Here is a 13634-nt window from a genome sequence, read left to right as displayed (position 1 = left end):
TTGAATGTGTTGAAGTTGATGAAAGTTCAGTCAAGAGAACATTGAAATAGTCATGTCTGGAAGTGAACAAAAAAGAAAACAGTTGAGGTTACAAATTTGGGAAATGTGATGGAAGAGTTTAGTGAAGGTAAGAATTCCCTTTGGATGAGCTCTATAGTAGGTTTCCTTTATTCATGGAGGGAATTGCCTTCGTATTAATGACTGCTTAGCTGTGATTGATGGATCAATGCCATTGGAATCAGTACATAAACACCCCATTTTCACTCCATTTCGCAACATCTGAGATCTTTTAGCACATTGTATCATGCTCTCCTTTGGAGAAAAGGAAGCATGAAATGGAGCCTCAAGAAATCAGAGCAGGTGTAGGGCATTCGTTCCCTTGAGCTTGCTCCCCCATTCTATCAGATCATGGCTGGGCAAACCAGGCCACAACTCATCTTTTATGCTTGATCCTCATAGCCTTCTACTGCTCAATATTTTAAAAATTGAATCTACCCTTTTTTAAAAAAAAAATTTGAGATAGAATCATAAAATCCCTAGCGTGGAAACAAGCCCTTCAGCCCAACAAGTCCACACCAAACCCTCTGAAGAGTAACCCAACCAGACCCATTCCACTACCCCATTTAGTTTTCACAATTCTTTGGGCTCGAGAATTCCAGCCATTCACTGAGAGAAAAAAACTTTTACTTTTTTTTAAATGAATGTTCTCTTTTGTAATGTCACTAGTACTTGAGCAGCTAGTCAACATTTACCCTTTCAAGCTCCTCAGAATCTTGTTTCCATAAGATCACCCCTTATTTGTCTAGACTCTACTGAATAATGACCTAACCTGTTCATCTATTCTTGATGTGTCAACTCTTTCATCCTGGAAGCAGCTAAGTGAATCTTTTTTGAATGGCCTCCAATGCTGGTTTATCATTTCCTAAATATGGGAGCTAAAATTGTATACAGTATTCCAAGTGGAGCATCCGCAACAGCCAATGTAGTTAGCCAATTCTCTGTAGATGCTAATACATTACCCCCAATACCGTGAGCTCCGATCTTGTGCAATAAACTTTTATGTAGCACCTTATCAAATACATTTTTAAAATCCAAATATGGAATATCATCGGATCCCCCTTTATCAGCCCTGCTTGTTATCTCCTCAATGAACTCTAGCAAATTTGTCCAGTATTGTTTCCCTTTCATAAAACCCATTCTACTGTGCTTACTGATAAGTTTTTCGAAATGTCCTGCTATTTCTTCCTTTAATAATCAACTGTCATTTTACCAAAACAGACATGAAATTAACTAGTCTATAGTTTCTTGATTTCAGTCTCCCTCACTTCTTGAACATACAAGTCAATCCACTGGATGCTTCCTGTATCCACTGATTCTGGAATGTTTCAATTGGTGCCTTGAATATCTCTGCAGCCAGTTGCCTTAAAAATGTTTGATACAGGCCATTAGGTCCTGACTACCTTTAATCCTATCAGTTTGTCATTACTTTGATCCTTGTGACAAAGACTGGAAATAACATTTTTCCTCCCATGAATACCTTGGGTTTTTTTTTGCTATCTTTGGGATGGTAATGGTATTCTCCTCCATGAAGACCAATGTAAAATATTAGTTCAAATTAGTTGTTTCCCTGTACCCATTATCAATTCCCGAGTCAGAAGAACCTCCAAGGGTTCGATGCTCACTTTAGCTACTCACTTTTTATATACCTGTAGAAACTCTTGCTGTTCGTTTTTGTTTCTTGTCAATTTAATTTCATGATCAATTTTCTTCCCTTTTTAGTCATCCGCTGCTGAGTCGTTCTTTTCCTTGTGGGTACTCTCCTTGACTGCCTTTGTTAACCACGGGTGGTTCACCTTTCTCTTAGTTCTCCTTTTTGTCTCAAATAAAGTTTTGCTAAGCATTGTCCAAAAAATTAATCATGTCACAGTGACTGAACATGTGAAGTTTTTAACACTGGGTGCTTCAATTTTAATGATGTTCGCATTGTTTTTTGCTGTTTCAAAGAAGAGCTGAGATCATCTGGAAAGGAGGTGGCAGCTGATTCAATATTAACTTCCAAAATTAATTTGAATACTTCCAAAAAGAAATTATTTGCAATACTGTGAGAGCAGAGGTCCAGTCAAATTGCTATTTCAAAGAGGCAGCAGAGGTGTGATGGGTTGAATAGGGGCCTCAGATTTCAAAAGGAAAATGTGATCCAAGTTGTCTTCTAATCTGTGCTCTACTAATTCTTGCTGGTTTAGATGACTGAGTTGGCATGTGCGCAGGTTGCTGCAGGATCTCTGACTGCCACAAACCTACCTCATGGAACAGCTCCTGTGCCAGTGACAATGCTGTTGGACCAACAGAGGCAGCAGCATTCAGACTTCATGAACCAACTTCGAACCAGGGCTGAATCTGACAGGTAAGGTTTTTACACTGTCCCAACCTGATCAATAATATTAAGCTTCTTGGCTTAATACCCTGAGGTTTGTCACTCGTTGTACAGTTTTTGATGTTTTTGCTATCGTCTATGATCGGGAGAAGTAGGGTCAATGCGCTCAGTCTTTTAGGAAAAAAGGGGGCAGCTCAGTGGCTAGCATTGCTGCCTCACAGTACCAGGGACTCAGGTTCAACTCCAGCCTCGGGTGACTGCGTGGAGTTTGTGCATTCGCCCTTGTCTGCATGGGTTTCCTCTAGGTTCTCTGGTTTCCTCCCACAATCCAAATATTTGCAGGTTAGGTGAATCGGTCATGCTAAATTGCCCATAGTGATGTGCAGGTTCGGTGCATTAGCCAGAGGTGAACGTAGAGGAATAGAGTAGAGGAATAGGTTTGGACGGGATACTCTTTGGCCGGTTGGTATGGATTTGTTGGTTTGAAGGGCCTGTCCCCACACTGTAGGGATTCCATTCTGTTCTATGACTGGAGTAATTTTGGGGCTCCAACAGAATCCTGGTATTCAGAGGGCACTTGGTTAAAATAGTATTGTGCACTCAGCTTATGTTACCTTCTGAAGCAATTTGAGGTAGACTGCTCTGTACACTTTCTTGGCACAGTTTGTTCTGGAACCAATCTGGGAACAAGCTATTTTAGACCTGGCAGTATGATTGATTAATGAGCTCAAACTAAAAGACCCTTTTGGTAAGATTCAGTGCAGCATAATAGAATTTAGCTTTATGGTGAGGAATTTGGTTCTTAAACTAATATCTAAACGTAAAGGCAGTCACAAGGATATAAGGTAGTAGTTGGCTAAATTGGAATCGGACTGTAGGTTGGCATGTTAGAAGCAGCCAAATATATGCAGTTATTTTTATAATTCTCAACAATATATGAAATGCAGTATGAAAAGGTGGCAACAGTGGTGCGTAGCTAAGGGAATTATGGGTAACATCAAATTGAAAGAAAAGATGTACAGAATTGCAAAGATGATTGTAGGCCAGAAAATTTGCAAATTTCAAACTATCGAAGGAACAAAAAACTGCTGGAAGATATTTTGTCCCTTGTGCTAGAGACTGTTATAACATCTTACCTCCCATTATGTACCTTGCTTATTTCCCATCTTTGGGGTGGTAACAGTATCTTCCAGATTAGTAAGATAATTGGGCAAATTAACTTATTAGTTACTCAGCCTAAAACAAAGTGCTCTTGTGATGCTGATTGTGTCTCCAACTGAGCCAGAAGGTCTGGATAAGTCCCACCTGCTCCAGAGGTGTCATAATACATCTCATTAGGTCGATTAGGAAAGAAACATGAGACGAACTTCAGTAATTGAATGTACAATCTTGATGTCTCTGGAAATTCCAAACTTAATTATTTTGTATCCTCACCTGAGGCCTGATCTCAATTAATCCTTCTCATTTAAACTGAATTGCCTTTTCTTGTATCAAATATAATTGAGGTTTGTCCTGTCTGCATGCTCCCCCATGCAAAACCTGTTGCACCCTGCCAAAGAACAAGATTGAAAACTCAGATTAGCTGATAGTCTGTTCAAGGGACAGTAGGTGCTGTAGTATTGACCCAATTTCCCATTGAACTGAGACAGGAGGTGATGAGCTTGCTGCAATGTCTTTCACTTATAAAAAATTGTTTGAATTAAAAAACAACTACTATGGCTGCGGTGGAATTGAATCCAGAGACTTAGCGGGAAGTAGCTGATTGTCGTTTCTTTCTTTGTTTCATCACAGAAAGAATGAGTGCAGCCCAACGACAGCTGGACCTGCAGAGAAACTGCCAGACACTAAAATGCATAACTCCGCTTCTTTAGACAGTCTGTCTGAGTCATCCAGGCTCAAACATCATGATCGGAGGTGGGCTTTTTATGTTCACTTTGGATGCTTTTATATAGTACAATATTAATCCATAACACATTTCTTCAGTATTGAAATCAACAAATACTGGAGATTATACTGGGGAGGTGATGGCCTCGTGGTATTATTGCTAGACTGTTAATCCAAGATCCAGATAACATCCTGGAGAACCGGGTTTGAATTGTGCCACAGGAGATGGTGGAATTTGAATTCAATAAATATCTGGAATTAAGAATCTAATGACCATGAATTCTTTTGTCGGAAAAACCCTTCTGATTCACTAAATCCTTTTGGTAGGAAACTACCATCCTTACCTAGTTTGGCCTACATGTGACTGCAGACACACAGCAATGAGGTTGATTCTTAAGCTCCATGCAAAAAATGCTGTCTAGCCAGTGACACCCTCATCCCATAAACAATTTTTAAAAAAATCTGTGAAGCATGCAAGCTAACATTGCAAGTCTAGATGACTCTTCATCAGAGCTCTGATAGACTCATCCATACTCAACATTAGCTTGCTTGGTCTCCATGGATGCTGCCTGACCTGCTGTGAGCTCCAGCATTTGTTGTTTTCAGTACAGATTCTACCATCTGCAGTAATTTCCTTATATTTCTTCCATATTTTGTTTATTAAATGCCCACTAAATTGCAGCTCCTACTCAGTACCTTACCTACAGAGTCCTGTGGCCCTGGTGCCAAAAGCCTCCATTGACTTGTTCAATTACACCATATGTTAGGGCAATTGCAAAATGCCACTGTGGCTGAAAAGAATAGAATCAGAGTCATACAGCATGGAAACGGACCTTTTGGTCCAACTCGTCCATGCCAACCAAATTTCCCAAACTAAACTAGTCCAATTTGCCTGCATTTGACCCATATTCCTCAACCTTTCCTATTCATGTACCTCTCCAAATGTCTTTTGAAATATTGTAACTGTACTTGCATCTACCACTTCCTGTGGCTATTCATTCCATGTATGGGTCAACCTCTTTGTGAAAAAGTTGGCAACTGGTAGTTTCACTGTTGCCTGCAGTGAGTGAATCGCTGGGGATTATTGTTCATTCAGGACCACCCCTTGCTGAACATGGCTCAGGGCCTCGAGATTCCTAAATGCGGCTTCAGCATCCTTGTGGGTTACCACAATCTACTCAAGGCCTTGTGTTTGAGAAGCACAGCTATTTGTGGATGGAGGTGTTTTGGAATGAAGTAGGCGGTGCTCAATAATTAATTAATTTATGGAATGTGGGTGTCACTGGCTGTGTGAACATTCATTGCCTAATTCTAATGCCATTGAGAAGATGGTTGTGAGCTCCCTTTTTGAATCATTGCAGTCTGTGTTGTAGGCCGACTGGTAGTGCTGTTGGGAGGGAGTTCCAGAATTTTGACCCAATGACACTTAAGGACTGCTGGAAGTTGTTAGTGGTTAGGAAGGGAACCTGCAGGTGGTGGTGTTCATGTGAATCCGCTTCCCTTGCCCTTCTAGATGGCATTGGTCATGGGTTTGGAAGATCCCATCGAAGTATTATGAATTTCTGCAGTGTATCTTGTCGAATAATACATACTGCTGCTCTGAGCATTGGTGGTGGAGGGGGTGAATGTGGTGCCAATCAAGCAGTCTGCTTTTTCCAGATGCTGTAAAGCTTTTTGAGTGTTCTTGTGGCTGCACCCAAACCTAGCCAAGTAGCAAATATTCTATTGCACTCCTGATTTGCATCTTGTAGATGGTGGATAGGCTTCAGGGATTTGGGAAGTAGTGTATTTTCTATAGGGTTTATTGCCTCTGACCTTCCCTTGTGGCCACAGTAGTTATATGGCTAGTCTAGTTCAATTTCTAGTCAGTAGTAATCCCCCAGAATGTTGATGGAGGATTTAGTGATGGTGGGTTTGGAGAAAGCTGCAAGGTGATAGGTGAATGAGATTCAGGCTGAAAGCTAGGGAGGAGGGAATAAGGCAGAGGTGAGAAATGGATAGTTGGAGAAGGATGCTACAAAGGAGACATAAGTCTTTTCTCTGTGCCTGGGCCAGCTGCTCTGCTGACACTACTTTGGAGGTATTGTGGCTCACGTTACCAAATCAAATAGCCTACCATAGTCTTTCCAATTCCTTGTCCATTAAACACCTTGCATTATTCCATTCCTCTTTCTTCCTCCTTTTGAAATAAGAACATAAGAGCATAAGAATTAGGAGCAGGATTATTAATTCAGCTCCTCGTACCTGCTCTGCCGTTTGATACAGTTGTGGCTAATCTTATCTTGGCCTGAACACCACTTTCCTGCCAGCTCTCCTTAACTTTTCAACCCATTGCTAATTAACAATCTGTAAGTAAATTTAAAGAGGAGACATAATGTCCCAGAATCCACAGGGTTCTGAGGCAGTGAATTCCACAGATTCACGATCCTCTGAGAGAGGCAAGTGCTCCAACTTCCCCTTTCTTGTAAAATTATGACTCATTTTAGATTGAATTATTTTCTCTCCATCTACTTTGTCAATCGCTTGACCATTTTATATACCTCAGTTAGACCACCTCTCATTCTTGGCCTCCAATGAGTATGAATGCAAAGAATGGTTGTAGTTCAGCTTATGACATTTTAATAACTGTGGCAGAGAACGTTTGTTCAAACTTGAGCTGAACAGTTAGTGCTTTTCAGATAATAAATGGTTGACTAGTTTAAGAACATTAATATATTGGAGTTTTGTTTTTAGAAAGACTTACTGTTGGGAAGATTTGGTTAAGGGAATATTCCAGTCAAAGTTGTGGAAAGTTTATGCCCGCCCAAGTGTGAGGTAGTACACTGTGGTCAAAAGAATAAAGAGACCACTTCCTCTTTGGAAATATGTACTTAAATAGGGCAGTGTGGTCTGGAGATAGAAAGGAGCCACTAGCAGTAAATGGCACCAGTTTATAAGGTTATAAAGAAAAGTTGAGCATTTCTAGGTCTACAGAATGGAGATGTGTTAGATATGCGTAGAACTATGAACAGATCACCCTTGGAGCACTGCAAACAGTTCTGATCTTCATATTGGATTATGAATGTAGAGGCAGCAGAGAATATTTTAAGACTATTTACTGGAGTTATATCAAAACTGAATTTGGATCCATCAAGCAAGATTGAACAGTCTTGTCTCGTTGAAAAAGTGACATGGTCGAGGTCACTAAAGTTACACAGGGGTTTGATAGTGTTGACAAAGAAAATATATTTCTGCTTGTGAATGAAGCTATCCACTGGAGCTGTGGGTATAATTGAAGCCACTACTAAATCCAGCAGGGAATTTGCAGGGGGTGGGAAGTCAAAGCCTTTACCCAGAAAGGGGTTAGAATGTAGAACTTAGACCACCAGGAATAATTGAAGTAAATAACAGATGAATTCAAGAAGAAGCTTGGAATACAAGAGATCAAAGAAAAATATGTTGATGGGTTTAGGTGGAGAGACACAGGAGGCAGCCTGTGTAAATCACAAATACTGAGAACCTGTTTTTGTGTTCTAAATCTATGCATCTGTGTTGATCTGTGACTTTACTACAGCAACAGCAGCGGCAGCAGTAGCAGTAGACAAGACAGCCCTTCTTTGCCATTCTTGGAGAAAAGCAGAACCTCCCGCTGTATAAAGGGAAATAGCTCTATTGAAGAGGTGGTTCAAACAGCAGCAGACGACTCGATCCACAGTGACAGTGTGCCTTCATTACCTGATGAGAAAGGTAATCAGAAATGACGTTTTGTCCTTCCACTGATCTCATGACCTAAATTAGAATCAATCAAATCAATTGTCACGTAAACACTCCTTCCATACCCAAAGGATATGTGGGTCAAATAGTCACATATTCTGCACTGATTTATTGCAAGATTCCTTTATTCAGTCATGTGCTTAAGCTATTCAATCCAACTTTGTATTTCCCTTGGATCTGTGGTTGTGGATAGGGAAACTTCCACATATCCCCTTAAACAATGTGTTGAATCAATAATTGTAACCCATATCTGGTCCTTGAGCAGATAATCAATCTAAGAATTCTAGCTTAGCCTTTAATTTCATGTTCAAGTTTTAAATCTTTCAGTGAGCAATGGAAAATAACAAAGAACAATGTGAATCATTTATTGTCTCTCCAGACTCTGCTTCTGTTGCCACTGAGTACTCCCTTAAGTTCGATGAGTCTATGACTGAAGATGAGATTGAAGAGAAATCCTTCCGTTCCCTTCTGCCATCAGAGAGCCATCGCCGCTTTAATATGGAGAAGAAACGCAGCCAGCAGGATGATTCCGATGAGGACATAGTGCAGGATCAATCGGCTTCAATAGCTGTAAAAGTGAGTTCTCCTAATGGTTAGCCAAGGGTGAGTGGTGGAGCCAATTAGTGGGATCTCAGTGCTTGGAATTGTTGCTCCTCTCTATCTTCTAGGTATCCTGTCATGAGATTCAGATGTAGAGGGCAAGGAGCAAATGGGGCAATGAGTGTAAGCCAACTGTTGGGTGGCGGCTGTTTTTTCAAAAAATAAGTACCACTTGCTAACAACATGGCCAGAGTTTATAAATTTTAAAGAGGAAAACATCTTTTACTTTGTTAATCTTTGTGATCAAGTTATCATTTTGTGAAGACAAAGATTAATATTTCCTGGGATTCCTTGCTCACCTAGTCAGGTAAACACAAGCTAAATTTGACTGCTAAGTATGTCCCTGAATTTATAACTTTCTACTGTCCATTAAAGGTGGGGGTAATAAGATGGAAAAGACAAGTGGCGCTTGCAGAGGAATTTGATTTGAACAAGAGGCTTTTGTGCAGATGATAAGAGATACTCTAATTGGAAGGATATGGTTAGAGATAACCTGTACGAATCTATGTTGGTGCCCTATCTATTTGCTTTTCATAATGAAAGGAAAGCCACATTCAAAATTTGAGGCCACTCTACAGATTAGCAGCAATCTCAAGTGTAGGTAGATGGAAGCATAAAATCAGAAAGCAATTTTGATTAAGTAAATGAAAAATCTACAGACGAGTTTGTGTCGACAAGTGAGAGGTTGGATCAAAATAGGATATTTCTTGATTGTGAAAATCAAGAGCGTGGAGTTCAAAGAAACTTGATGGGGGTGATCCAGCTGTATATAGTTCATGAAAATGTCACAAACAGGCTCAGAAAAGTGATCAAGGGGCCAGTGGAATGTTGCTGAAAATGTGTTGCTGGAAAAGCGCAGCAGGTCAGGCAGCATCCAAGGAACAGGAGAATCGACGTTTCTGGCATAAGCCCTTCATTTATGTCCAAAGAAGACTCAAAAACAAAGGATTAGAAACAAATGCTTCAACAATTCAAAACCTGGTTCAGACTAAGCCATCAGGGCTGGGCACCATGGCTTAAGAAGAGAATCACTCTTAGTGGAAGTGCAAGGTAGATTTACTGAAGTGATACTTGGATTCCAAGGCTTAATTTAAGAAGAGAGATTAAATCGATAAAATGTTAGAGTCAGAACATTGAGGTGTGATATTGTGGGACAGTTTTGCACACAGAAATGGAAGAAGTTTGAAACTCCCTTCCACAAACAGCAATTGATTTGAAATCAGTTGCAAATTTTAAATCTGAGATTGGTAGATTTTTAATCAAAATGCTGAAGGGTTATGGGACAAAGACAGGGGTTTGTCATGATGTTGAAGATTACCATGATTTGGGTGAATGGTGGAATAGGCTCAAGAAGCTAAATAGCCTCCTCCTGGTCAATGTTGATGTTACCATGACACCCTTATTCCCTTTATGTGCAACTCCTATTCTGTTTTTGGTTTTTTATCAGAACCTGGCAGCAAATTAGTAACTGGAGTCCTGACCAGAAAATTATCGGTATGAGGAACTTCGCCAGTCTTAATGTGTTTCACAGATGATGAAATGAGACAGTCAGCATTTACTCATCCTGATAAATATTGGGATAGTTTGATGGGATCACTTGTGATGCAGCATGATTGGCATGTCTGATGATACTCCAACTACTTTTAATGGTTGTTGTCTGCACTCAGTCCTGAGTTTTTGTGGATTGTGGGGCAGGTTTTAACTTGAGTCAGGGGAAGCAGATCACCTCACTCTGTACTGTTTGTTCTCCTGTCTTTCACTATTCAGCATGATTTGAGCATGCCCTTCTCTGGGGGACAAGACAGTTTCTCTAAATTCACCATGGAGATGGTGCGACAATACATGAAGGAGGAGGAGATGCGTGCACAGCATCAGGTGTCACTCCTCAAGCTGAGAGAACGAGCTTTGAAGGAAAAGACCAAAGCAGAGCTGGCCTGGTTGGAGCACCAGAAAAAGTGAGTAGCTGACCTATGCAGTGATGTTAAGCTGAATAGCCTTTCAAAAATGCAGTGTAAGAATGTGCAGATACTTCTAGTAATACTTTCAGGAGAAGGGGGAAAGCTGTTGTCTTTTCTCATTGCAGTGAGGCTGTTGTGCAGAATCTAGGTATTCACATCATCTTTCCCCTTATCACTGTTTGGAATGAGTAGAATGAAGTAATTTAGATTTTGTTTTCAAATTTTTAAGTTTGTTCTTTGAATTTGGGATGTTTCCAGTAATGCTGGTATTTATTTACTATCCCTCATTCCCGAAATGGTCATGGTGCTGAGCTGCCTTGAGCTACTGCAGGCTGCTTGGTCAATATAAACATATCAACTCACAAGTGCTGTTAGGTTTGGAGTTCAGGGCTCTGGAACAGATTGATGCAAGACTGTTGTCCTAACCCACGGGTCAGGGTTTTTAACAAAATTTTTCAATGGATGTCAGCACTGCTGTTAAGGCCAGTATTGTTGCCCATCTTTCATTGCACTTGGGAAGGAGGTAGTGAGCCATTTCCTCAAACATCTGCAGTTCACCTGCTACAGATACAACCACAATGCTGACAGGAAAGGAGTACCTGGGATTTGGATCCTATAGCAGTGAAGGAATGGTATATTGCTAAGTCAGGATGTTGTGTGGCTTGGAGAGGAATTTACAAGTAATGGTGTTACCACGTTATCTACTCTCTGTGTCCTTTTAGGTGGTAGAGGTCAGAGGCTTTGAAGATGCTGTTGAAGGATTGAGTGAGTTCCTGCAGTGCATCATATAGTGCACATAGCTCTCACTGTTTATTGGTCAAGGGTGTGAATGTATAGGTTGGTGAATGGGGTGCTGATCATGCAGGTTGCTACATCCTATTTGGTGTTATGTTTCTTGGACAGGTACTGGGGAGACAGGAAGTGAGTTCCTTAGTGAAGAAGTTTTAGCTTCTGACCTGTTTTTATTGACAAATATTTTATAGCTGATCTGGTTCAGTTTCAGGTAGAGGGTAACTCTAATGTTAATTGCAAGGGAATCAGTAATGATAATACCACTTCATATCAAAAAAATTGCAAGAGATGGTCATTGCTTGGTATTTATGGTGTGCATGCCATCCATGCTGCCAGAATAGTTGTGGACTGAGGATTTCCTCCTTCAAACACCGTTCATGAATTAGTTGGGTTTTTAATGGCTGCTTAGCATCTTTGTGGACACTTTTACTGACACCAACTTTTTATTTCCAGATTTTCTTTTAAAATACCCTTTTTAATTTTGAGAATAAAACAATACCTTGTTGAAATAAATTTTCTCCAAATTGAGTTTGACAAGCATGGAGGGGCATTAAAGTTATAAAGTATCAAGAAGGATTTGCTGTTTAACAAAATCTTAAACCCTGGTCATTCTCTTTCCGGTTTAGTTGCTAATTCAGCAGTGGTGAAAATGTGTGATCTCCTTGGGCAGATTTACTCAAGTTTGTCGTAAATTAGTGCATCATTATACCATGTGTGCTTCCTAAAGAAGTTGAATCTCTTGTCAAGAGGAAGAAGAAAACTTATGTTAGAATGAGATGTGAAGCTCAGTCAGGGCACTTGAGAATTACAAGTTAGCCAGGAAAGACCAAAGTAGAGAACTAAGAAGAGCCAGAAGGGGACATGAGAAGTTCGTTGGCAGATAGGAGCAAGGGAAAACTTAAAGCTTTCTATAGGTATAATAGGAATAAAAGAATGGCTCTAATCTTTCTCTAGTCAATCAAGGATAGTTGTGGGAAGTTTTGCGTGGAGTCAGAGGAGATGGGGAAGCCCTAAATGAATATTTTCATCAGTATTCACACTGGAAGAAGTGTCATTGAGAATACAGTGCTGTTGTCTACTAGACTAGACAGGATTGAGATTCACAAAGAGAAGGTGTTAATAAACCTGGAAAGTGTAAAAATCGATAAGTCCCCTGGGCCTGATGGGATTTATCCTAGGATTCTCTGGAAAGCCAGGCAGATTGCAGAACCTTTAGCTTTGATCTTTACATCGTCATTGTCTACAGGAATAGTGCCAGAAGACTGGAGGAATGTGGTCCCCTTGTTCAAGAACGGGAATAGAGACAACCCTTGTAATTGTAGACTAGTGAGTCTGCCTTCAGTTTGGGTAAAGTGTTGGAAAAGGTTATAAGTGGTAGGATTTGTAATCATCTAGAGATGAATAGTCAACATGTTTTGTGGAGGGTAGGTCATGCCTCACACACCTTCTTGAGTTCTTTTGAGAAAGTGACCAAACAGGTGAATGAGGGTAAGCGGTTGATGTAGTGTATCTGGATTTCAGTAAGGGATTTAAGTTTCCCCGTGATAGGCTACTGCACAAAATATGGAGGCATGGGATTGAGGGTGATTTTAGTGGTTTGGATCAGAAATTGTCTAGCTGAAAGACGACACAGGGTGGTGTTTGATGGGAATGTTCATCCTGGAGTTCAGTAACGAGTGGTGTACCACAAGGATCTGTTGTTTGCCATTTTTATAAATGACCTAGATGAGGGCATAGAAGGATGGGTGAGCAAATTTGTAGTTAACACTAAGGTCAGTGGAGTTGTGGATAGTGCTGAAGTATGTTGCAGATTACAGAGGGATATAGATAAGCTGTAGAGCTGGGCTGAGAGGTGGCAAATGGAGTTTAATGCAGAAAGGTGTGAGGTGATTCAGTTCTGAAGGAGCAACAGGAATAGAGAGTACTGGGCTAATGGTAAGATTCTTGGTAGTACAGTTGAGCAACAAGATCTCTGTGTCCATGTGCGTAGATCCCCAAAAGTTGCCACCCAGATTGATAGGTTTGTTAAGGCATATGATGTGTCCCCTTTAATGGTCGAGGGATTGAGTTTTGGAGCCGCAAGGTCATGTTACAGTTGCACAAAACTCTGTGGCTGCAGTTGAATTATTGCGTACAGTTCTGGTCACTGCATTATAGAAAGGAAGTGGAAGCTTTGGAAAGGATTCCGAGGAGATTTACGAGGATGTTACCTGGTGTGGAGGGAAGGTCTTCTAAGGAAAGGCTGAGGGACGTGAGGCTGTTTTCATTAGAGA

At 40.6% G+C, this 13634-nt stretch overlaps 1 protein-coding gene across 5 annotated transcripts in view; it reads left to right on the top strand.

Moving 5' to 3' along the window:
* The window catches only part of cep350 (centrosomal protein 350), a 166295-nt gene that overhangs the window by 94681 nt on the left and 57980 nt on the right, over positions 1-13634 (top strand). For all 5 annotated transcript variants that reach the window (XM_072573397.1, XM_072573399.1, XM_072573394.1 and 2 more), the window contains exons 20-24: positions 2244-2404; positions 4166-4288; positions 7812-7984; positions 8391-8587; positions 10379-10566. In XM_072573397.1, coding sequence (XP_072429498.1) covers positions 2244-2404; positions 4166-4288; positions 7812-7984; positions 8391-8587; positions 10379-10566 — 842 coding nt within the window. The remainder of the gene's footprint in view (positions 1-2243; positions 2405-4165; positions 4289-7811; positions 7985-8390; positions 8588-10378; positions 10567-13634) is intronic.

Source organism: Chiloscyllium punctatum, chromosome 7, assembly GCF_047496795.1.
Source record: "Chiloscyllium punctatum isolate Juve2018m chromosome 7, sChiPun1.3, whole genome shotgun sequence".
Classification (NCBI taxonomy): Eukaryota; Metazoa; Chordata; class Chondrichthyes; order Orectolobiformes; family Hemiscylliidae; genus Chiloscyllium; species Chiloscyllium punctatum.
This window is presented reverse-complemented; position numbering and strand designations above follow the sequence as displayed.